A 25,588-nucleotide genomic window follows, 5' to 3' on the forward strand; every position below is an offset into this window, starting at 1 on the left:
CTAGTCTGTAATGGAGACTTGAATTTAACGCACCATTTCAACCAAAGGTTTTGAATGCGCTTCCTAACCAGAAGCTCCAAAGCGTTATTTAACAATATGAGGTGTTTAATCTATTTTTAACATTGTATTTTCATACATTTATGCTAGGGCTGCCCAAGTCTAGTTTTCCAGAGCTACCATCTGCAACTTTAGATGCGTTCTTTCTCTGACACACCTGGATCATTGACTCATTATAAGCCTCTACAGAACTGAGTTGCTGCTGATGAGGGAAGTCAACCTTTTGTCTGGGGTGTTTTAGCAGGGATGCATGTAAAGGTTGCAGTCTGGAGAACTGGACCTGGGCACTCCTGATTTGTACCGTCAATGTGGCCCGTTAAGGGAGGCCAATATGCTGAAGTGGCCCTCGGTGAAATTGAGTTTGACACCCCTGCTATAGAAAGAGATTATAATGTGCCCCCGCGGCCATTTTGATTCCTGTACCAACGGCTCCGTTTAGGGATGACCAGCGGCGCCCCCTGCTGGATGGTGGTCAAATTACAACACTGAAATAAGGATAAGAGGACATAAATGGCCAATCGATTGGAACTAATTTGAATCTAATAAACCATTAATCGTAAATCAATTAATTGTTTGTGAATAACAAAAAAGTGGAAGCAAAATTAAGCATACATTTATTATGTGAAACAAATTGTTAAAAAAAAAAAGTGAGGCAGAAGCTGGTCAGATTATTCTGTTTAAAGCTTAAAGCTGGTCGGAACCTGATCCTGGATGACAGCTGTGTGATCAGTGTTGTATTTTCACCTGTATGAGGTTGTGAGCGCTGAGCAGAGGCATGGTGTCAGGGTTCTGCTCTTTCTCCTCCAGGAGGCGCTTGGGCAGGGTCTCCTGATGCAGCAGGAAGCGCTCCTGCTCCACAATATCTGAGTCAGGCAGAGACATGACGCATTGCAATGTTTTATTAGTACAGCTCGTCTCTCTAGAAAGGCAGAAAAATAAACCGCAAAGGTAGGACTGAAACAGTTTATTGTTAATTATTGATATATTCATCAACTTATTTCATAATTGGTTAATTTTAACTGGAGAATACGGACTCAAAAAAGGTAATTGGCTGAAAAAACAACATATTCAGAGCAGTAATTAAGTCAAAACTGCACAGAAAATATATGCATTTTGCATTTCAGGTCTGATTCCAATTCTGAAAATAAAAAGTTCTAAGCACATTTTGCTAACCAATTACTAATCAGCTAAGAAAACAAAAGATTAGCCACATACTGTATTGATAAGAGGAAAGAGCAGAACTTTCCATAAGCTGATGTTGGAAGTGTTTTTAGCTGCCGAAGCATCTTTTGCAACAAACGATCAAGTATACACTAAAGAAATGCTGTTATTGCATTTTAGACAATAAAATGTTTATTTTCTTATTTTAAAAATGAATTATTTGTTCATATGTATCTTTTAAATGTACTTTTAATAGTATGTATAAGCAGCTCAAGTGGTTAAATGAAAAATCTTAAATTTTTCTTTTCCGATTAATCGTCAGAAAAAACAATAAAATTATTCATTACAAAAATAATCATTAGTTGCAGCCCAAGTGCAGCCCCTGGTAAAGAAACATAAGTTTTAAACATAAAATTCATATTTATAACTGTGTAAATATGCTTTACAGAGTCAAAAAGGTTTTTTAGATGAGCAATTCAACACCGAATCTCTATTTTGTTACCAGAAACAGAAACAGAAACAAAGAATCTGAAAACCTGCAGCTAAATATCCATCTAATCTGTAATGTTTATGCTCACATTAGTTTAGAAGTTACCATAAAGTAACATCACATTAATATCCCCTGCATTTTATTACGACACGGAACAGCGGAGATGTCAAAACTAAACAAACTGAGAGTCTAAAACCGTCTGATGAGGGTGGATTTATTTATTTTTTTACCATCGACTTGTTTGCTGATCTCATCCTGTGGCAGATCTGAGGCCAGCGCCGTCAGCTTACTGAGAGCCAGCAGAGTCTTCTTCTTCACAAAGTATCGTGTTTCTTTGTTGGCTTGACTGTAGAGAGTCCTGTGGGCCTGCAGGGAGCCAAGTTACAACAACGGATAACGTGACTTATATGCTACTCACAAAAATATTAAAATTAGGGAAGCAAATCATATTGATGTTTCAGGTTTCTCTTAAAAATAAATTTCTTTGCAGTGGCTTTTTACACAATGTGCATTGATTTGCCGTTTTCCGTTTTAGAATATCTGTTGTCTTTTTAGGTGCTTATAGAATAAACACTTATCTCTAGATGGGCTTTTATAAACAATATGTCTGAAAAGTATTAGGAAGTGAAATATTGATACTAACATAAAACACATTGAAGTTTATAGCTGTTAACTTTAATAAATTTCATAAGTATAACCATAAGTTTACAAAAAAGACATTTGTATGTCTTACTTGCTTTTAATATTTTTATTTTATTGTTATTTAGCGTCTTGATTTCTGTCCCACTGCACTGCACTTTAGGTAAACATTTTATTTTTTTAAATGTGCGTTATAAATCAGATTGGATGATAAAGTCTGGAATATTTGGTTTTTCTACAGCTGAACTTAATGTGACCTTCCCAAAATATACTGCTCAAAAAAATAAAGGGAACACTTCAGTGTTCACTTAAATGTTAAAGTGTTCCCTATATTTTTTTGAGCAGTGTATTTGAATGCACCTGATCAACTTGATAATGTTTCAGTACTTTTCACACAACTTGTTGTTTAACAAGGAACCGACTAATTACCAATATGTTGGAATCCTAACACTGAAAACAGTTTCAAAAACTTCATGTGGTTATTAGTTGAAGGAACATAAGCACATTTTTCCAAACAATAAACTCATTTACAAACTCGTTTTCACTTGACTTGAAATTTAGCAAAAAAAATCTTTTCTTCTTTTAAACTGGAAAACCAAAGTTTATACATGTGTTTAAAGCCAGATTAACGCCGTTCTTAGCTAAAATCAAACAGAGTTGGTTGATTAAACAGGTTTGTGTTGGTGTGCGTACGTTCTGGAAGTCGTTGATGCAGATGTGGTGCAGCCAGCTCAGGTGTTGGTGAGACTGCAGGAAGCTGGCCAGCTGCTGGTGCTGCGCGGCGGGTTGGGCCAGCAGCTTCCCCCGCTTCCCTTTCTCCATGTACCAACGAAACAGGAAGTCAGAGAAGTTCTAGAAAAACAGGACGAAACAAAGGAAGAGTTTGTTCACCTGAGCAGGATTTGGTTTTTAATGTATGTTTGTGTTTAGATGTTGTTTGTTTCAGAAATGAGGATTAGCCGTTCTTCACACAGAGTTCATTTTCATTTCCAAAAGAGAGAGAGAGAAAAATCTTTATATATATTCTCTTAGAAAGCTTATTTAAGAAGATATTAAGTGGGCAGTGATGTACGGATTAAGACACTTCTGAGTGTTTTATTGTTCAACACAACTACAGACCTTTCCATAGTAAATAATAAAGGACTCTCTTGTTTGGTGTCTGCTGGTTCTGTACCGGTTCTGTACCTGGTCAGCGAACTTGGCCATGTAATGCTGCAGGCGGTTCTGGTTGTCAGTTTGCTCACACATCTGGACGAGGATGTCGAAGTCACAGTACTTCTCTGCCAGCGCTGCGACCCACTGGTACTGACCAAGCTCCACTGCAACACACATCACCCATATGGAGGCCCAAAAGGGACAAAATTAAATACATACTCAAAGCATTAGAAATACCATAAAATAAATGTTTTATTAAATGCTTAAATCATTTGTTTAATAGAGAAGTAATGTACTAAATATTTACTTAAATGATTAAAATAAAAGTTTATAATAATCAATGCAGATAGCTAAATGTCTAATTATTTCATGGTCTCTTTAGCCTTTAATCTTTTCCTACATAAAACCCAAGTAAGGTATCCAAAGTGTGGCCCGGGGGCCATTAGTGGCCTTCTGAAGGATTCTGGGAAAACAAAACATTTTTATGTTTTATGGAAACTTTTTTTTTTTTTTTTTCAAATACTAAGTAGGCCTACAAAAAATACATTCTTATTTAGTAGAAAAGTTTTTTCATCAATCTTAATTTTGACAAACATTGCCCTAGTTTTCTTAAAACAAATCTTACTTCTCCAATCAAATTAGAAAACAATTAAACTCAAAAACTGAATATGTAAAGTAATGCATTTTACAGTATTTTCAACTTGAGGCTGAAAAATGTATCACAATATAAACGTTTCATATCAGTTGATGTTAATAATGACTGCTACGTGTTTTTATCGTTTTAAATATCTGAAACTCTGCCAAACAGGTGATGGGACATTTCCTGCTTGACCAACAGTTTTCCGTCAATGTTGTTTTTAAAAAAAAAAAGATTTTTAGGCAGTTAAAAGTGGCGGAACCTTAAAATGCTGCTGTGGCAGTTACTCAGCAGGTTGTTGCTAAGAAACCACAGAATGAGTGAGTTGCTAGGCAACCAAAGAATGAGCGAGTTGGCTGATTCCACCAACATTTGTTTAGCTGAATAATTAATATTCTGTCTGATCACGTCTATCGCGATAGATATCGTTATTGATTTACTGTCCGGCCCTGATTCAACTCAACGACTAGAAGGCACAAAGTTTGGGCGCCTCTGATGTAAGAGATTATCAAAGCTTAGCATCTTCCACTCACACAGAGGGCTGAGCAGCTCCGAGCGCAGCTGGCTGTACTCCATCTCCAGGCCGTCGTAGCGCTCTTGTTGGGCCCCCAGCTTCTGCAGGGAGGAGAGCTGGGCCACATAGCCACCCAGGTAGATGTCCAACAGCGCCACCAGCTGCTCACAGAGGGCGCTGCGCAACTCTGAGTCGGAGTGAGGGTAGACGGAGTGCAGGATGATTTCGTGCTGGTGAGAAAGCACGGTGCGAACGCCTCCTACACCGCCTGAAGCTGGAGGAAACAGGGTGGGGGGAAACTGTTCAATATTTAATTATTGCTTAACGTTAAATCAATATGTCGCTCTGGTATATTACCCGTCCATGGAATATATTCCGGCTCTGCAGCTGCATTTTCTGAAGCTCTGTACATGGAGGCTTTCGTCTCTCTGTACTGACCTGCAGCCTGAAGCATGTCCTGCACACAGACCACAACTTTTCTGATTTATATTTTTGCATAAAGAACAAAAATGCCAACATGGTGCAATGACGTTGGGCATAAATATTAGCTACAAGCTGAATATTTTCAGGATCAAAGAACACAAAATAACTCCATTAACGGAGTTTTGCTATGGAAAAAAAACTCCATAAATATTCCCCACTTAGTCTAGAATTTGTTCAATTTGTTCACTTTTCATATATTTGCTTTACTTTTAAAAAGCATTTCAAAAGTTATGGAGGAGGCGGCGTTTGGCAGTAAAGGCTAAACGGCGCATGGGAACTCATAGCGGGCTTTAACCTTTGACCTAAGGTAATGGCGTTCGAGCTAAAAGGTCAAAATTTCACCCCTAAATTCTAATGAATATTTAACACTAGAACTTCAAGGCATTTTAAATATTCAAAAATAAACAAAACAAGAGAAACAACAAATAAAACGAGATCTGCAAACAAAATGGATCTTCAAAAAACAAAAAGGAATATTTTGAGACCAAAGCACCAGACTGAAGTTTAATCATCCAGAAAGAGAGAAAAGAGAAATTACTGATTTAAATTATGGATTTATTGCTCATTGCGACAGGCCCAGCTGTGAACTGGTGACGCGTTTACCTTGAGTATGTTGTTAACTGTGAGCACAACGTCAGCCCACTGCTCTGAGTCGACCGGGTTCTCCTTCAGGATCCGCTCCTCCTCCTCCACCAGACAGTCGAACAACAACGAGATCTGAGACACCTGCGGAAAATCGCTACATCAGGGCTGTCCAAACATTTACAACTGTGTATCAGATGGAAAAAAGGAGCAAATTTTCCCCCAAAACTCAGAAATTTAGTGACTAAAATCAGAAATTTTCTGGAAAACTTGGAAATTTTTTAGAGAAATTTCTGATATTGATATGAAAATGAGATTTTTTTCTACCAAATTTCCTTTCTGAGATTACTCTCAAAGGTTCTGAGTGTCTTGGCAGATTTTTTTATTTTCTTCAACAAAAGTGCTAATGCGCTGTAGCAGATTTTCCATGTTTGCTGTACTAACAGAAATACTTTTAGTTTTCAGTTTCTTTTGGGCTTGACTGAATAAATGTTCAGTGCCGATCAGGTTTTTTCCTGCCGATACCGATCACCCCTGAGGGCCAATCACCGATACCGATCACATAATTTATTTTATTTTTTTTAATCATAAACACTACCGGTTCGGAGACCGTGATCGGCGATCACCGATCATACACTTTTTCACGGAAATCGGTCGATTATGATCGGTGGCCAATCGATCGGCACACCTCTATTTTTCAGTAATAATAGGATTTGGGTCACTTTGTTTCAAAACGCTTGGTCTATTTAGCCAAATTTAGGAAAGAATAAAAGATAATTCTGGGTGCAGCAAAGTTGATTTTACAGTAAAAGTCTGTTGGTTTCACTTTTTGTTGAAACTTGGCTATAAAAACACAAATACTTTGTGTTGTACTTTACAAGTTACATGTTGTGTAAAAAGAAAATGATGTTGGTAATTTTTTCGCTGGTTACAAATTAAAACTCTCCATCTGCATCTATGGGACAAATTTGAATCATTTTTGAATTGCAGTCGGGGGGCCACACAAAATCAGTCCAAGGACCACAAATGGCCCCCGGGCCTCACTTTGGGCACCCCTGTGCTACATCGTTAAAAAGTCATCCGGCTGCCAAACAGCAGCTCCTCAGACACACACCTCCCTGAAGAAGACGTCGGCCGCCGTGAGGCTGGGCGGCACGGCGGTGCTGCTCCGCTGCAGAGCGACGTTGATGGCCCGGTTCACCAGCTCGGCGTGTTTGTTGTGGTGGTTCTTCAGCACCATGGCCGCCTGCAGCTTCTCAGCGTGCTCGCACAACAGCAGGCGGGTTGCCATGGGAGACGACCTCACCGTCACCTGGCTGAGTCGGTCCAGCAGCCCCACCTGATCCAGAGGTCAAAGGTGAGACGTGAAGAAACCCAACAAGGAAAAGGAGGAACGAAGTGAGGATACCTGGAGCAGGAAGTCCATGAAGCAACAGTGAGCCTTCATCTTGTCCTCCAGCTGGTGGAGGATGATGAGGGACGTGAGAGGAAAACTGGCACTCTCTGAAAACCAAAGAAAAAATTAAATTCAGGTTATTATCTTTGTACCTAAAGAAGATCCATCTTCAGCTTCAGTTATTAGAGCTGGAAACCAAAGATCAGGCCTGAAATCTGGGTGAAGGACCTGAACTTACAGAGTCACATAAAGACAGTTACAAAGTCGGCCTTCTATCACTTGAAGACTCTCTACGATTAGAGGACTAATGTCCCAACAAAATCTAGAGAAACTCATCCATGTGTTTATCTTTAGTCAGACTTATTTCTGCAACAGCGTCTTTACAGGACTGCATAAAAAAATATCTAACAAACAGTTGCAGCTGATCCAGAACGCTGCTGCTAAAACAAAAAGCTTTTATTAGTTTATAAATGCATTAAAAACCTTCCTGACTATTCGGGTCTTCTGGTTCTGGTCTACTCCATCTATGTTTCCATTGACCATATAATCGACTTCATGGAAATGCAGCAATTTTGAGAAAAACTTTGGATAAAAAGTTTTAGTGTTTTTTTTTTTTTTGTGGCTGTATTGAAATTACTGTATTTCACAAAACTGCAATAGAAACAATTTTTTGTATCACACGAGTCGTGATAATCAGCTGAAAGTTACTACTGGAGGAAATGACAAAAAAGACGACAGGAAGTAGTTGGAGGATGATGGCACTGGATGTTTCTTAATGATTTATTGCACAAACAAACTAATTCACGTGTGATTTTTATTGTGTTTCTTATTTGATGGAAACACTGCAATTTAGAAATTGTATGTTTCTGACATTAACAAAATATCGACAAAAGTTTTGATTCCCCAGAATCAGAACCACACATGGAGAAGCACAACTCATTTTTTATCCTCCTCTAATCTGGAACAAACTTCCAGAAAACTGCAAAACTGCTGAAACACTGAGTATCTTTAAATCAAGGCTAAAAACCCAGCTGATTAGAGCTGCCTTTGATTAGCAGTACATGCAACACTGATCAACATATTTGATGTAGTTTATGAATGAATTTTTTTGATGATGTTTCACTAAATGTAATGTGTAGCGCTTGTTTAATAATTGGGACCATATGAAGTTTTTAAGATGTAAAGCACGCCTCACCGCCGAGGACAGACTCGGCCCAGCGAGGGTCTGACGCCGGGTAATCGTCCACCAGTTCCAGGTTGATCTGAACCACAACGCCGTCCAGCTCAGCTCCTTCCTCTCCATCAGCGTCGGCAGGAAACAGGTCGTCTGTGACCGTCTGAGCGCCAACCAGGTCGTTACTGAGCAACAACAAAAACACAGGAATCAAACTATTGTTCTATTATAACTATAGTTTTTTTTTATTTTAAAGCAGGACCATGTTGATGTTGATTACTGCAGTGAAAACCAAAAACTAAAGAAATTAGCTGGAGAATACCAACTAGGGCTGCGTCAATTTAAAATATTTGTATAAAATAAACTTCCATGTTTAAATGAAAAATATTCAGAATGTATCATTTTTCAAAATTCAATTAATTGGATAAAAAATTTCCAGTTATTCAACTGTTACAACCAGAAGTTGACATGCACAAAATAAAGAAAAGTTCACCTTTTTCCTCACTGTTAAAATGCTCAAAATTATTTCTTATTTGCTAAATGTCACAATATTGCGAGAACTAATTTGTCACAAGTGAAGTTTCATTTTGTCAGCCTATACAAGATGCATGAAAAGGTAAGAAATGGTTGTTTTGTAGCGACATACCGGCAGAACTGGAGGAAAGCCGCCTTCAGCAGTTTGGTTTTGTCCTCCTGAGCAATGGGCTCTGATCTGGTTGGTGTTTCCATGGCAGAAATCTGGAAAAACAAAAAATATCAAGAAAGTGATGAAATGATTCAATACAAATTCTTGACTACAGGTTTCCCTGCTTCTAATCAGTGCTTCACATCTCAAACGGTAAGTTAGAGGGTTTGTTTGGAGGCTCACAGAATCAGAAGAAATTTGTGCATAAATAAATCGTAATTATTATTTCTTTCATTATTGTGAATTTTAGCAAGTAGAAATAATTTTGGTAATTCCAGCTGACCTAAACTAAGACAGGGAAGAGGTGGAGGAGATAAATATTTTCACAGATTATTTATTTCATGTTCAGTCTTGCCATAATAAGAAAGAAATCAATTAATCAAACGATTAAATTAAAACCAACTCGGAAATAATTATGTAGTTTTCTACCAAAAACTATATAATAAAAGTATTCAGTCTGGTGCTTTGATCTCAACTAGCTGCTTATTTTGAAGGACAATTTTGTTTACAGATACTACTCAAGTCATGTTATTTGTTGTTTCTGTCGTTTTGTTTATTTTGGATATTTAAAATGTCTTCCAGTCCCACTGTTAAATGTTTATTAGAATTTAAAGTTTATTGATCTTTGACAATGTGTCCTTCCATTATTACCATTATATATATCAATCAATCAATCAATCAATCAATCATATTACTTGAATATGGTCTCAAAACAACAATATTATCGTTTATCGTCCAGCAAATTTTGTTGTTGTGGTAGTTATGTTATGCTATCATGTCATGGTGGTAGTTTTAAACTAGTAAAAAAGTATTTTTTATAAAAGTTACATAGTTACACACTCCAGCTTTAAACCAAGTACAAAACATCCAGAAGAATAAAGTTGTATTTCAGTAGCATGCTGCAGTGAATTAGACGCGTCCTTCCTTGGTGTAAACCTTTAGAGGTATCGATCATCTGACTGGGTTTTGGTCATTTTACCTCGGGCGCTGCAGCCAGCGAGGAGCACAGCGAGTCCTCCATGGTCTCTGGCAGGATGGAGGCGCTCTCTCTGGCCACCACAGCTACCAGTCCACTGTTCTGGGAGAAAAACACCGGCAGGTTGGAGCAGCAGCCTCCTCCACGTATGCCATCACCTGAACAGACACACACATTTGATTGCTTACACTTAAAACCCACAGTGAAGCCTTTCCCTACACTAGTCATATCACGTGTCTTTTCCAGTAGCCATTGTACAGCTCAGACAGCGCTAAAACCAGCTGACCAAATGAGCTGGACCAAAATGAGCTGGAGCTCAGCTTAGGTTGCTGGGCAACGGGCTTGGCTTGGCTGAGGTTGCTAGGTAACGGTGCAGTGCATGTTGAATGTGACTTAATAATGAGTTTTTTCAAATGGCTCATTTTCCACGAAAAACGTTAACATATTTCTAGAAAATGTCTGGGTGCGTTTTTTAAAGCACTTTTTAGAAGCAACAAAAACCCAAATAGAAAAACAAAAACATGCTAAATGTGAATTTTCCATAACAGTTCCCCTGTAAGTCTATTTTATGTTACCTTGTTGGAGGTGAGAAACAACACAAAGTCAAATCCTGATCAAAACAAGTATGTTTTTAACAATTTCGCTTTATCTGAACATTTACATCTGTACTTCTGTCTGTATGCTAATGGGACTGATAAATACAAAGAAATGTTAAAAATAAATATTTTATATAATAATCTGCAGAATAGACAAGAGTAGATAATTTTATATTTCAATAAGCTCTCATTAGTCTCTCTTGTAATAATGTCATAAAACCCAAAACAAAGCAAAAATATCATCAATATTTTTTCCTTCTAGAATGTAAAATTTTTCAGTTTGATGATTTTAAAAAAAAATAAGTTTATATAAGAGGGTAAAGAAATGAGTCACCTGGTGAACTGAAGCTAATTTTCTCATCTGGTAGCGCCGCCCTGCTGGTGCCCGTTGAGCAGGCCGACACCATCTCCTTGTTGTACAGGATGGCGGTGGTACCAGGTGGATCGGGCAGCACAAAGCGTGTGGCCTGCAGCTCGTCCTCGCTCTGATGGAACCAAGAATGGAGTCAAGAATAAACGGAAAGCCTTTAAACGTAAACTATTATTTCAAAATGTGTTTTACCCTGTTATAAAGAGCATATAAAACCCAGGCTGGGCAATAAGGCTGAGAAACGAATCACAATACAAGCATTTCATATAAGTCTTTAGATAATTACTAATAAGCATTTTGTTTTAAATACCTGAAAATTGCTAAACTGGTGGTGTAATCTTTCCTGTTTTATCCACAGTTTTCACTCCACACCATTTTTTATTTTTTATTTTTTTAGGCAGTTATGAGTCACAGTGGCCAAACCTGAAACTTCTGCTGCTCCAGTTACTCGTTGCTAGGTAACCAAAGAGTGAGCAAGTTACTCGTTGCTAGGTAACCAAAGAGTGAGTTAGCTGATTCCACCAACTGTCTTTATTTCAAATAACATTACGTAGAGGGTCTTTTAACACAGTGACAAATATCACAATGCCACAATAAAAATAAAAAATAACCAGACATTGACAATATTGGTGTCAAGGTCTTGCAATCTACAAAGTAGAATAAATAAAGTAAAAAGCAAAAGTTAGATAAATTTATACATAAATGGGTAAAGTAAAATAACATGTACCGTTTAGAATACATAAATACTATTTTAACAAAGTGTCAAATACACATTCAAATACGTATAATAAAACTTATCAGCAAGATATAGAAGCTTGTTTTAAGTAAATAATTATTTAATATTGATGAAAAATTATCTGTTGTATTGATAGATTATTTCACTTATAACATGGGGAAATTGTATTGTTATAAGTAAATTTATTTGAAAGTTGAACTAGTACTTTATCACAAATATTAAGGATTTATTTTACTTAAAACAAGCTCATGTCTTGATGAAAAGATACTTGTAAGTTAGTTTTGTCTTGTGTTATTTGTATTATTCATTAAATGTAATAAGATATTTGCACAAGAATGAAATTTGGTGCTTTAAAAGTGAATAAGGTTGATAAATGTGTATTTTTAGATATTCTATGATACATTTGTATCTGCTTGTAATGTTTACCATCTATTTTCTGGCTTTTCTGTTTTATTACTATAAAAGTCTCAGAATATTGACATCAGAGTGGAAGATTATCATTTTATACTGATTTTCCAGAATGTAAAAACTAAGTTTTTGAAGCGTGCCGGAGCAGGATGGGCACTGACCTGGAATGGACAGCTGTACTTGGTCACTTCCACGGTGAAGTGGTCAGAGATTGTGTCTCCGGTCTCCTGCAGGGTGACCAGGCAGAAATAAGCCAGGCAGGGCGAATCTGATGGATGCCAGGCTGCAGCCAAAACCACCAGGCCGAGTCTGGAGGCACGCACAACAGAGTCTGGGATTTAGACATCATACGGTGGGCATGGAGATCAAATTATCAGTTAATTGATTTACAAGGTGCAACGGGGGGTCTAGTGCTTAAGAGCATCAACAGTCGGCCAAAACAATAAGAAAGTCACAGAAAACACAATATGCTTTCAGAAACTACAGGAAGGCATCACAACATGGCTCCTCTATTAACCCTTTAACAACATTTTTATCTGTTTCAATGAGAAGCAGCTCGTACAGTGAGCTTAGCTGATGCTCAGCTCCAAAAGGTGTTTGCTAATTGCTGCTGGCTAGTCTGAAGGAGCTGAATTGCAGAAGCTTGGAAATTATATTTACAAAAAAATCTGCTTTTAAAATTGATTAAATTCAGTATTCACAGAATAGATAACATAGACATTAATGCTCTAAGAAACATGTTAATGTTGAATTTCTGAATCACACAACAGGCTTTCTTGTCTTTATAATAACCAGGTTAACACTCATTTATCCTTTCCCTTAATATTTCCTCTCTTATCATCTAGTTTGCAAGAAACTCTTGCATTAAGGTACAACGACCTGATTGTGTCAGTGTGTACTGCTCTGGTTTTGTTCTTTAGCTGCAGTTTAATCAGCATAAATCACAATAAAGTTGGACTGAAATGATTTCTCATCATCAGTCCGACGTTTTTCATTCCCTTTCAGACAGAAAGACGAAACCACTCACTGGCTCGACTTCATATCCAGGTATGTGACGTTCGCTCCCTCCTTCAGCTCCTCATAGTTGCTCTCTGACCCCTGGAGGAAAAAGTTCAGTCACATTTTCTGGAAAATCAATGTTTGCTTTAATCATGAAGATTCCTATAATATAAACAGAAGTATTCAGCAGTTTTAGTACAGCCTTAGTTTTGAGTAGGGCTGGGCAATAAAACAATATTATTAATCAAATTTTTGGCTTTTGAAGATTTAATTTTTAGAAATTTTAGATTATTTTTCACCAGTTCAGTCTTTGAGTTTCCATATTTCAGAGTGATGTCAGCCGCCATCTTGTTTTACAGTTTCTATTGATTTAGACTTTGAATATTAGGGCTAGGATAGGATTTTATTTGTTGAAATGATGAGAATACATTCATAAAAGAAGAATGAAGAAGAAATATTACAAGAACTCTGGACATGGAAAATAACCATGAATCTTCTGAAGTTAAACTAAGATAAAGAAATACTTAATCGTTTGACACCTCTGCATCACATATTATCGGTAGCAGGACTTTGAAATTATTGAGCAACAACTGAGTCCATTTTGAAAAAATATAAATAAAAAAAAACAAAAAAACTGATCTGGTCATGTCAGATCTTGAAAAATCTACAATTTTTCTTTAAAACAGCTTTTCTCTTAATTTTAAGACGTTCTTCTGGTAAAACTGCATCTTTATTCAGCTTCTATGGACCACAAATCTGGAACAAACTTTCAGAAAACTGAAAAACAGCTGAAACACTGAGTTCCTATTCTGAACCATAACAAATGAAACACTGACCAACATATTTGAAACTCGTCAAAATGTAATGATTGTTTCTGGTTTTCTAAATTGTGAGCTGTAATACAACTCACAGAAGGGTTGACTGAAATTAAAGCCACTTTTTAAAATATATTTATTGTCTTTACTTTCAGAAAAGAATACAAAAGACAGCCGTAGTTTCTACGGTCCCAGTTGGATTGCTGACCCCAGCAGTAGTTTGAATCTGCTTTCAGTCATCTCACTGTCACACATGTTGCCTTCTTACTGACCCAGATCGAATCCACGATGCTCTCAGTCAGAGCTTTCCTGGTGTCCCAGCTGAAGATCTGGTGTTCTGTGCTGTCGTCCACTTCCCATTTGCTCACAGTGGAACTGGTCAGCGAGTACAAGCAGCTGGTTCTCTCCACCCACAGGACGCTGTGGAGCTGCAGAGACATTTAGAGGATGATCAGGTCGACTACTGATGCTGGACATGTTTATGGGAGTTTTCAAGGTTTTTCCAGACCCAGAGCGGTTGTTTGCATTTGCAACAACATTTTGAAACTATACTTTTTGAAATTTCACTTTAGGCTTCGTTAACACAGCAGGTATTGATGCTCAATTCAGACTTTTTTCTGAAATCTGTTTTTTTTTTTTGTGTGTGTGTGTGTGTCTGTGTGCGTGCGTGTGTGTCTGTCTGTGTGTGCGTGCGTGCGTGTGTGTATGTGTGTGTAGGCCTGTCACTATAACAAATTTTGCTGGACGATACATTTTCCCAGACGTTATTGTGATATTGTTATTGTGATTGTTGTTATGAGATCGTTTTCAAGTGATATAATGTTAATGGCATAATAAGATTTCCTCGAGGATCTATAAACTTTAAATTCTAATGAACATTTAATACTGAAACTAGAAGACATTTTAAATATCCAAAATAAATAAAACAACAGAAACAACAAATAAAATGAATTATTTAAAACTGATCTTCAACAAAATGTCTAGTTGAGACCAAAACACCAGATTGAAGATTTTTATCATCCAGGTTGTGGTAGAAAGAGAAAAACAATAAATCATACAAATAGAAATGATTGAGTTTGTTTTAATTTAATTGATTTATTACTTACAGGCCTACGTCGTCGTTCATCCTATTAATTTATCTTGCTACCTTTCTTTTATATGTCGAGGTTTGTACACATTATTAAATTAAAAAAATGAAAACAATAATAAAAAAGTTTAGAATAATCTGGGACATCAAAAATGTCTAAAACCCAAATAATTCAGCTCATCTAATGCTTTTTATTGGGTGTAAAATATCTTGTTCTCCATCGAGCTGGAATTGTAAACTGTTAGGAGAGTATAACTCACCTCGTCGCTAGCTGGAGGGGAGAGGATGCCGAACAGGCTGGACACACGGCGCCCGATCCCGGACAGAACCCCCTGACCCTGCTGCAGGGCTCGGTACTGCAGCTTCCCTGAAGAATCCGCGCTCGCTCTCACCAGCTGATTCTTCACAGACGATAAAACGAAGCTTCCACCCTTACAGAGAAAAGAAGAAAAATATAAAACAGCAGCAGGAGGATAGAAACCATCACAAGGGTTAAAAACAAGATTTCTGTCAAGCTAAAAACAAAAAATGTCAAACTCTTTCTGATTTTTACTAACTCTGAGTGCAACAACGAAGTTGCAGAGATCTCCCAGGTTCATGTCCGACTCTGTGTAGGTCCCCTCGTGTGCCAGACTCGGCCAGAAGTGAGCCGTTCCTTCTGCAGCCACGGCGAGGACGGAGACGGACTGAACGGTGGCCGTCCTGAGAGGAGCGGCCGACGTCAGAGCTACCAGGTCGGCCGTGTAGGTGAACTCACTGCTGGGCAGCTGCAGCTCTTTGCAAACAGACAGCTGCAGCAAAACACACGTTTCATTCGCATTCAAACTAAAATAAGTCTTAATTTATTGTACATCAGAAACTACTTATAAATCATTCATTTTCAACAGATCATATTTTATGCAGATTTTTAGGGCTGGATGAAATGGCTTCAAAATAAAAGCTCAGATTCTTTCATCCACGTTCTGATTTTTATCTTTTTTTGCTAGCTTTTGCTTCTGAATACAAAATTACAAAAAAAACATTTTCAATGCAAGATCCAATTTTATTTAAAAAAAAACTTCCTAGCTACTTTTCTAAAAAAAAGAAAATATTTTTAAAGGACTTTATTTCAACCACTACAGTGGAGTAGTAGAGCCAGGCTAGAAGATTATAATCAAAAAATGTGCAGAATAAAGATGCAACTTTACAAGTAAAAAAACTGTCTCAAAATTACAAAAAAAAAAAAAAAAAAAAGAAAAAAAAAATCTTGTCTTACTGAGAGAAAAGATTTATCGCATTAGCAGCTCAGTTTGTGTAGATCTTTTTTTTACAGTTGTTTGCACTAGTTTGAAAGTTCTGCCACTAATAATAATTTGATGCTAATGTGTTAAAATATTAAGTATTTCTATAAAGTATAACTTCACAAGATGCTCAACATTCATCAATTTAATTTTTTGTTATTTTTCATGCAGGAGTTATCATTAAATTACTGCTTTATTCTTCTAATATTCTCATAAACAAAAGAATATATATCTTAAGATATCAGGTCTTAAGATATACATTCTTAAGATATATTATTGCACTGAATTCAAAGTTCAAATAAATACAAACTGTAACACAGGGAAAAAAAATCTAAATTTTCCAAAAATTAAATCTTCCAAGAACCAAAAATACAAATTATCAATAAAATTGATTTATCGCCCCGCTCTACTGATCTGGTTTATCGTACCTTAGCTACAGCGGTCTGGCAGATCTTCCAGATTATTAGTCTCTCTCCACAAACCATCCAGGCCCAGCCACTCTCGTTCACCTTTACTGAGATCGAGTCATCAGCTAGAAGGACCAGAAACAACTTAGAAAACAATAGTGGTGCAGATCAAGCATGGAGAAAAATAAAACTTTAATATTTCCCCTGTTTATTAACACCCCAAACTGAAAATGCGTATTTATTTCAGCATGTAAATGCAACAATGTTTTTTAGATTTATTTGGTGAATTAATACAAAACTTAAAAACATTTCTGAGAGCAAAATTAAGAATAGTTCAAAGTAGAAATCGCCAAGTGACATTCTAAAGTAATTAGCAATTAATCTTAAATATCTCTAATAAACATTTAGAAATGTTAATGCAGAAATATCTGACATATTCTGGCATTATTGTGACATTTAACAAATACAGATAATTTTATTAATTCTATCCGACATAAAAAAAAGAAAAGTTTGGTCTGATTTCATTACAGACGGTGAGAAAAAAAACAGGGTGTATTTAAACTTCTGGCTTTAACTATAGGTAGAGCATTCCTGTTTCTTTCCCTCCAATCAGAGATGACGCTTTTCTCACCTTCAGCCATGGTGAGAGCCTCCATCACTTTGACAGGCAGCGATGAACCAAACGTCTGAACGTCGTAGTAAACCGTCTCAGTGACGGTGTGGTTCTGCACTCGAGTGGGCGTCGACCTGACGAGGAGAGATCACACACATCAGGACTGGATTTTTAGCATAATCAGCAAAATAATAACATAAAGTGTTAGTTTCTGATAAAATTTTAATTTTAACGATTGGCAGAGGACAGAAGGAAAAGTGTTGACTGAGCTGGACCGCCATTTTTAACTAAAATGCAGCGCCAAAGTTTGAGATCTCTTGCATATTCCTTTGCTCTTGTTGTGGAAAAAATGTATTTCCAAGCACTGTTAGATGAAATCACTCAATCAGGTTTATTTGTATACTGTGCACAATACAGAGAGCTTGTAAGACAGTCAATAATGAAGAAGTTCCGAATGAAAAGCTCTACAGGCAGAGTCTACACATTGGTTTTATACCAAGGATAAGGGATCCAAAACATGGGAAACAACTTTGTGTGTGTAGCCCAAACAGGTTCTTTTGGTGAGAGTTCACAAGTATTTAATTTAACACGATCAGCAGATGTTAACACATTTCAACGTAGCTGCACAAAGTTAACCAATTTCATAAACAAGATCCACCAGATCATTTTTTAGAGATTTATTATTAGTAGACCTGTAGCAATAAGCAATAACTCAATTTATAATATGATAAATCAAAACTAACTCAATAATTTCCATTTGAATGATTTGTTGTTTTTCACTTTACTCTCTTTCTACCAAAAACTGGGTGACAAAAGTCTTCAGTCTGGTGTTTTGGTCTCAACTGGCTCATTTTTTAAGGACAATTTAAATTGCCTTCCAGTTCCAGAGTTAAATGTTCATTTGAATTTAACGTTTATTGACCTTTGGGAATGTGTTCTTGCATTATTACATCATTACTATTATATTACTTGAAAATGGTCAAAAAACAACAATATTATCATGTATCGCAATAACGTCTGGAACAATTTATCATCTAGAAATTTTTTTTTATCGTGAACGGCCTACTTGTTAGTCCTCTGCATTAATATTCTAGAATGTCTGCAAAAGCCAATGATTTTATACGGTAAACTTTATTATGCATAAATGCCAAAATTCCAGCAAAAAATAGGCTTTTATAGTGTTTTAAAAGCAGGCAACTCTATATGATTGCATGTGCTTTTTGTTTACTAGAGTTCCGTTGGCAACAAGGACATACAAATGTGTTTTTTTTACTTTAAAGTGGAAATATAAAACTACAACAAAGCCTGTGTTCAGAGTGCGTCCACTCACCTCGCCGTCATAGGCGTCCTGCGCGGGGAAAACATAAGCCCACCACCCGACCCAGAGACGCTCTTTCTCCCGGTAGCTCTGCTCTGCTGCCTGCGGCCGGAGCCCGGGGCGGTGCGGGGGCTAAACATGCCTGCGCCTGGACTCCGAACTGTTCAATAGTCTATAAATAGCTCCGATTATCAATACACAAAACAGCAAACCGAATAAATCCACATCAAACGGTGGAAATGTTCAATTTAACTGCTACTCAACACAGCACTCTCCAAACAACGCGCGGTTCAGTCGCGATGTTTGAACGTCATCACTCAGCAACGACGTGACCAGAACAGAACTCAAATCATCATCAGAGAGCCCTCTAGTGGCCGTGGAGAGAGTTGATTTCTCGCAACAGAGAATGTAGTCATCTCAACAAATTAGAATATCATTAAAAATAATCCGTGTATGGTTAAATTCCTGCTATTTGCGTCATTACACGTTTCAAATATAATCGAAAAATTAACTGAGTAATTAAATTAAAAAGTACAGCTGGAAGTCAGACACAGTGTGTCAAGTGTTTATTTCTATTTAAAAGTTTGTTTAAAAACTAATTTATAATAATTCATTCAATAAGAATTTGCAGCAACTGAAAAGTGCTGAAAAGTAGAATATATGTCCCGTTTATAAACATTTTGGATATAATGCGCTGTTTTACAGTCCAGACTATAGGTGGCAGTAATGCGCCATTACACCAGTTCGTTAACAGTCAGCCAGTTTAAAAGAAGATAATCCATGATGGCGCGGCAATGAAAGATAGAAATATTCGTTCAGTTAGAGTCTGGATTAAACTAGACCGCCTTACTTATATGATCTGACGGCTGAGGATAACACGACAAAATGCAGTGAGTAAATGTTTTGCAGCCTGCAATGACTCAGAATGAAACATATTCCCATGAAAAGCCTTTACCGTTAGCTCCGCTGCTAACGGAGCTAAATTAGCCGGTTAGCTCCATCAAACGATCTGACAGCGTTGCGTCGCAGAAGCATCACGACTTTTTGATTTTTCAAAGTAAAATAAAAGGCAAAATAACGGTTTTGCACATCACAAACTGGGTTTTAAGTATTTTGCCATCAGTGTGGAATATTTTAGTCCCGGTTTGAGTAGTTTAAGTATTCTAGTTTCTAAATTGGAGGAGTTTTTTAGGAAAACTAAAAATGTGACTTAAATTTAAAAGTGAAAGCAGTTTTTTCGTTTAAGACATGCTTTATCAGACAAAACACACTTTCATCTTGTCAAATTCTTCCAATAAAAATGCAAAAACACAAAAGTTTTATAATAAGGCTTTCATAAATAGGACTTTCCTACCAAAGTGAAGTAAGTCTAAAAGATAATCTAAAGCTAAACATTCAGGAACAAATTACATCAGTGTGCAAAGAGTTACAAAGTCATTTCTCAGAGACTCTATCCACAAATGGGGAAAACACTGAATAGTCTGAAGCCAAAAAATCCCACAACATGCCCACACTTGCTTCAGTTAAGGTCAGAGGTCATGCCTCCACCATAAGAAAGGTGAAACATATCACCGTCTCAGATGTCTTGTGTACAGTAAACGTTCCTCATCCTGCCAGTCTCCTTCACTGATTTATTTTTTCAAAGATTTTTATGCTACATGTTTGTTTTTATTACAAATTCCTTCAGTAATAAATGTAAATCTCCTGTTTCCAACTATGCAGAGCCCAGCAGACATTTACGCTTTCCAACCATGAAACACAGCTTTATATGATCTCTTTGGGCCATTTTTAAATGTTTTTATTTCATGAGATACAGTGCTTTTTCAAACTTGTTTTCAATCTTATTGATTATTCAAATTTTTTTGTTTTTTGAAGATTTAATTTTTGGAAAATGTGGATTCTATAAAATTAGTTTTACTTTACGAAATATAAAGGCTAGGCTAAGATTTTTTTTTTCACAAAAATAGTCATAAAGTTAAAAGAATACAGACATAATAAAATTTTAATAATGTCACATGACAAAGCTGAAATAATGAGAATAAAGTCTTAATATTAGAAGAATAAAGTTGTAATTTTAGGAGAACTCCATCATAACAGATAAAAATAATTGTCAACGCTTTTTTTCTATAAAACAATTGTTTTTTCTCATAATTTTAAGATGTTATTCTGGTAAAATTGTGTCTCTACTGGTAATGTTATGATTATATTGTTGTAATTGAACAAAAATTCTCCTAGCTCGGCCATAATTCTTCATCGTACGACTCAGAGAAGGAATGATTGAAATAAAATCCACTTTTTGAAAATATTTCCTGTCATTTGTAGTTTCTTTTTCTTTAGGAAAAAAAAAGGTTTAAAATGGGATCTGGCTTGAAAAATAGTTTATTTTTAATCCATACCGCCCTTCAATACTCAGTCATTCCAGCTGGTTTTAGGTCGCACTCCTCATAAATTAGTAGCAAAGAAGGATGGATTCCCTGCTCAGATTTGGAGGCCTGAGCGTTGATGTTTTTCGTTCCTGTCAGGTCATGAAACGGGTCCGGGCCGAGCAGATCCAGTACGCTGTGGCTCAGTACCTGAAGAGGAGACAGTATGTGGATACTGACAGCTCCCTGAAAGGAGCCAAACTCTTCCAGTCCACAGAAGAGCTGGCTGCTGGTCTGACTGGTGAGCTCATTCTTTCTTTGGCCGTTATTTAAAATACAATCATCATGATGTAACTAAAGTGATTTCCTCCTTCTCTTCTTCTCCTCCTCGCTGTGAGCAGTGCAGACGGAGTCGGGCTACGCCAACATCGTCTCTGCTGCTCCCTGCCAGCCCGACCCGCAGCAGTATGAGGTCCAGTTCTCCAGGCTCCGCTGCTTTCTCTCAGGTATCACACCTACACTTTGACTGCATGTAACATCCTCTACATCAGTACTTCTCAAATAGTCTCTATTCTTGCTTGGCTGCAAAACCAGCCTTTAGACACTAGATGGCAGCAATGTTCATATGCCTGTTCAACCCAGTAGAAGAAGCAGCTCTGGCGTAAACAGAGCTGGTGAAGGAGGATATTGGCACATATCTACCTCCATAGAATTTAGATTTAGACTTTTGTGACAGTGAAAAGAGGTTAGTAAAACAACCACACCCCACCTGCTGACTTAAAAAAAAATCTAACAAATTTGGTGTCAAACAAACAACCCCGTATAAAATAATTGTTTACTTAAATATTCGTTAGTTGCAGCTCTAAATGGGAATTTTTAAGGCCTTTTTTGATCCTGAATGTTGAGATTATTTCCCATTTTTCCACTAACAGAAACAGAAATCTCATATGCCCAGGAGGTCAGCAGCCTCCTCTACCCGCTCTTCGTTTATCTCCACCTTGACATGGTGCACTGCGGCCTGAAGGGGGCAGTAGACAGCTTCTACGTCCGTTTTCACGACGCCTTTCTTCACGACGGGGAGCAGCGGTCGGTGGTGGAGCAGCTCCGCCACGTCGTCACGGCGCAGGACGTCGCCGCCTATCCCAAGCTGAGGTCTTTCCTGGAGCATAAGTATGTGGTTCACCTGACGGAGCCGGCTCACAGCTACCTGCTGCGCTACCTCCAGAGCGACGACAACAGCGCCATCTGCAGGGCGCTCAGCACACACCTGCAAGTGGAGGTCACCGCTTCCAGGCGAACCGAGTACCAGCTGTACGGAGCCGCCGCAGGCTCCATGGCGGCCGCCAACGCCGGCTCCTGGGCGGGCGGAGGCGAGGGCGGCGCCGAGGCGGTGGAGGTTCCCGCCGGGATCCCGCAGAACGAGGTGGCGCTTCTGGCGCTGCAGGACTGCATCAAGAAAGTCCGCGAAGGCCCGCCGTCGCTCACCACCATCTGCTTCTACGCCTTCCACCACACGGAGCAGATGCTGAACGCGGCAGAGGTTTCGCCGGACAGCCGGCTGCTGGCGGCCGGGTTCGACAGCTCCGCCGTGAAGCTGTGGAGCCTCCGGGCCAGGAAGCTGAAGGCCAAACCGCACCAGGCCGACGTGTCGTACATCCACCTGGCGTGCGACGTGCAAGAGGAGGAGGTGAGCCGACAAAACTAGTCGTCTTTACTTTAAGAGTTCAGATCAACATTACGATAGTCAACTAAAACTGAAATGACAGAACATTTTCATTAACTGAAATAAACTCAAAACCCTTTTTCCAGGAAATTAATCCCAAGTAAGACAAAAATTAAGACACAAATTTTTCACATTCAGACTTTTCTGAAATTTTCTAGAAAATCTTTCTCACATATTTTGATTTTTGGAGTTCAGAAATGTCCTGATTTTTTTCATGAACATTTCTAAGATCAAACTCAAAATTTCAGAGTTTTTTCTTGCAAATTTTAAACTTTTGAAACTAAACAAATTTCTCAGTTTTTTTTGTTTTTTGTTTTGCTTTAGAAAATTTATCAGATTAATCTCTATTTTTGAGTTTTTTTCTGGCAAATTTTTAACTTTGAAATTCAAAAGTTTGAGATTATCCTCAAAATTTGGATGTTTTTTTCTCAAAAATTGTCGACATTTCAAACTCAGAAATTTCCAAGATTTTTCTTAAAAATTTCTGAGATTAATCTAAAAATGTCTGTCTTTTTTTGGCAGACATTTACTCCTTTTCACATATATATATATATATATATATATATATATATATACATGTAAACATGTTCGTAATGGCTCTAATACGTCGTTGTATTTGCGTGTATTTCCAGACGTGTACTGATATTTTTTGTCGTCCTCCAGGTGGACGAGGAGGACGGCTGCGGCAGCGAGGTGAAGATGCTGCGCGGCCACAGCGGTCCCGTCTATCGCACCGCCTTCCTGACCGACAGCTCCGGCCTGCTGTCCTGCTCCGAGGACTCGACCATCCGCTACTGGGACCTGGGCAGCTTCACCAACACAGTGCTGTACCAGGGCCACAGCTACCCAGTGTGGGACCTGGACGTCAGCCCCTGCAGCCTCTACTTCGCCAGTGGCTCCCATGACCGCACCGCCCGCCTCTGGACCTTCTCGCGCTCCTACCCGCTACGGCTCTATGTCGGCCACCTGTCCGACGTCGACTGCGTCAAATTCCACCCCAATTCCAACTACGTGGCCACCGGCTCCGCGGACAAAACGGTGCGGCTGTGGAGCACCCAGCAGGGCCAGTCGGTGCGGCTCTTCACGGGCCACCGCGGCGCCGTGCTGGCGCTCGCCTTCTCGCCGAACGGGAAGTACCTGGCGTCGGCCGGCGAGGACCAGCGGGTGAAGCTGTGGGACCTGGCGGCGGGGACGCTGTTCAAAGAGCTGCGCGGCCACGCGGACAGCATCACCAGCCTGTCCTTCAGCCCGGACAGCAGCCTGGTGGCGTCCTCCTCCATAGACAACTCCGTCCGCGTCTGGGACATCCGCAGCGCGCACGGCGGGGCGCCGGCCGCCGACGGCTCGTCCGGCGAGCTGGTGGGTCAGTACGTGGGAAACACCAGCAACGTCCTGAACGTCCAGTTCATGGCCTGCAACCTGCTGCTGGTCACAGGAACGGCGCTGGAGAAAACCGAGCCGTAGCAACAAACGACTCCGCTCCGATTTCACTTCCACAGTTTCATTCATGTTGATGTGGAACATCGTGGAAGCATAGTTACCGAAATGTTGGCGTCTTCTGCAGACGCCATGGTTTTTACCATGGAGCAGGAGGGCCATAAGTAAAATAAAATGACCAGATTAAAGCAGGAATAATGAGAATAAAAACAGTCATATTTTAAGAATAAAGTTGTAATAATATGAAAAAAGTCATGTTACAAAAATAAACTACGAGAAAAAAGTTCTACAATAAGAATCCTGTGAAAAAGTTATAATGAATCTTAACACAATATAAACAGTCATATTTTGAGAACAAAGTTGTAAAAATGTGAAAATAAAAACTCATTTCAAGAATAATCCCAACTTACTTCAAGTCTAAAAACTAATATTTATAGAAAAGAGTCGACTTTATTCTCAGTACTATGACTTTATTGTGGTAATATTTCAACTTTATTCTTGTAATACTACAACGTCCTGTGTTTTAAATTTTATTTAATCTCGTTTTATTTAAACTTCTCATAATTTAATTCTGCTTTCTAAGCGTGGCCCTAATACTCCGTCATAGTTTTTCATGGTATCGTAAGAAAGCACCAAAACAATCGGCAACAAAAAAAAAAGGATTTTCTGTTTCTGAAACCTGATTGTTGATATATTCTTTATACTGTAGATGAAGTGTAAATACTTGGCCGTTCCTGAGCATTTTTCACTCTGTTCCATAGGAATCTGGATGCATAGCACCAGTAAAAGGGGAAAAATGTTGGGGGGGGGGTTTCTATGGACAATAACGTTATTGATAACTTGCTTATTGCTGCAGTTGGAATAAACTTGTAAGTTTCAGCAGCTCTGTTCACCGTACATGTTCTGTTCCCACTACATCCATACAGGCTTAGTTGTGTAGTAACTGCTTACTTTTACTTCAGTAAATTTTATTATGAAGTATTTCTACTTTGCTTGAGTAAAATTTCTGGATTTTCTACCAACTGAATGAAAAATGAACATGTTTTAACCAAAAAGTCACCAGACACAAACACACATGCAGTTTTTGTTAAAGCTTCATGAATTTAACATTTAAAAAACTGATTTTTAAACATTTATTTTGCCTGATTTTATTTTTTGTTACTTATGAATTATTGTCCTTAAAGTACCAACATTTCCACTTTATATTTTAGTCCGTCTGATGATGTAATTCTTAAATATTAATTTTACTCACTATTTATTACTCTTGAGTAGTTTCTTGAACAGCTGCTCTTTACTAAAACATGTTGAAATAGTGCTACTGTTACTTGAATACAATGTTTGGGATGTTTTATTTCTATAAGTGTCTCTTGAAGCTCAGCAGATAGAAAATAACAATAAAGAAACAAAGATTGTCTAGAAACAAGAGGTCTCACTTTGTTATAAACTTGCTCTTCATTCAATGAAGTTACTCACAATGAGTAGAGTAT

The 25,588-nt window shown here is 38.2% G+C and overlaps 2 protein-coding genes across 2 annotated transcripts in view; one reads left to right on the top strand and one right to left on the bottom strand.

Moving 5' to 3' along the window:
* nup133 (nucleoporin 133) overlaps positions 1-18,885 on the bottom strand; it is a 22,345-nt gene extending 3,460 nt beyond the window's left edge. The window contains exons 1-21 of the mRNA XM_008418788.1: positions 18,591-18,885; positions 17,279-17,394; positions 16,669-16,772; positions 15,518-15,751; positions 15,221-15,391; positions 14,146-14,301; positions 13,087-13,157; positions 12,221-12,368; positions 10,880-11,030; positions 9,953-10,107; positions 8,935-9,026; positions 8,310-8,473; positions 7,127-7,221; positions 6,833-7,057; positions 5,740-5,862; positions 5,011-5,110; positions 4,673-4,927; positions 3,533-3,666; positions 3,041-3,199; positions 1,939-2,074; positions 802-920 (exon numbers count right to left, since the gene is read on the bottom strand). Coding sequence (XP_008417010.1) covers positions 802-920; positions 1,939-2,074; positions 3,041-3,199; positions 3,533-3,666; positions 4,673-4,927; positions 5,011-5,110; positions 5,740-5,862; positions 6,833-7,057; positions 7,127-7,221; positions 8,310-8,473; positions 8,935-9,026; positions 9,953-10,107; positions 10,880-11,030; positions 12,221-12,368; positions 13,087-13,157; positions 14,146-14,301; positions 15,221-15,391; positions 15,518-15,751; positions 16,669-16,772; positions 17,279-17,394; positions 18,591-18,718 — 3,036 coding nt within the window. The 5' untranslated portion in view covers positions 18,719-18,885. The remainder of the gene's footprint in view (positions 1-801; positions 921-1,938; positions 2,075-3,040; positions 3,200-3,532; positions 3,667-4,672; positions 4,928-5,010; positions 5,111-5,739; positions 5,863-6,832; positions 7,058-7,126; positions 7,222-8,309; positions 8,474-8,934; positions 9,027-9,952; positions 10,108-10,879; positions 11,031-12,220; positions 12,369-13,086; positions 13,158-14,145; positions 14,302-15,220; positions 15,392-15,517; positions 15,752-16,668; positions 16,773-17,278; positions 17,395-18,590) is intronic.
* A 428-nt stretch (positions 18,886-19,313) lies between these two features.
* taf5l (TAF5-like RNA polymerase II, p300/CBP-associated factor (PCAF)-associated factor) lies at positions 19,314-24,983 on the top strand. Its single transcript, XM_008418800.2, has 5 exons — positions 19,314-19,468; positions 21,101-21,242; positions 21,343-21,447; positions 21,874-22,628; positions 23,328-24,983. Exons 2-5 carry the CDS (start codon positions 21,104-21,106, stop codon positions 24,126-24,128), a joined length of 1,800 nt encoding a protein of 599 aa, XP_008417022.1. The 5' UTR covers positions 19,314-19,468; positions 21,101-21,103; the 3' UTR covers positions 24,129-24,983.
* Positions 24,984-25,588: the final 605 nt, after the last annotated feature.

Source organism: Poecilia reticulata, linkage group LG1 (genome assembly GCF_000633615.1).
Source record: "Poecilia reticulata strain Guanapo linkage group LG1, Guppy_female_1.0+MT, whole genome shotgun sequence".
Taxonomy (NCBI): Eukaryota; Metazoa; Chordata; class Actinopteri; order Cyprinodontiformes; family Poeciliidae; genus Poecilia; species Poecilia reticulata.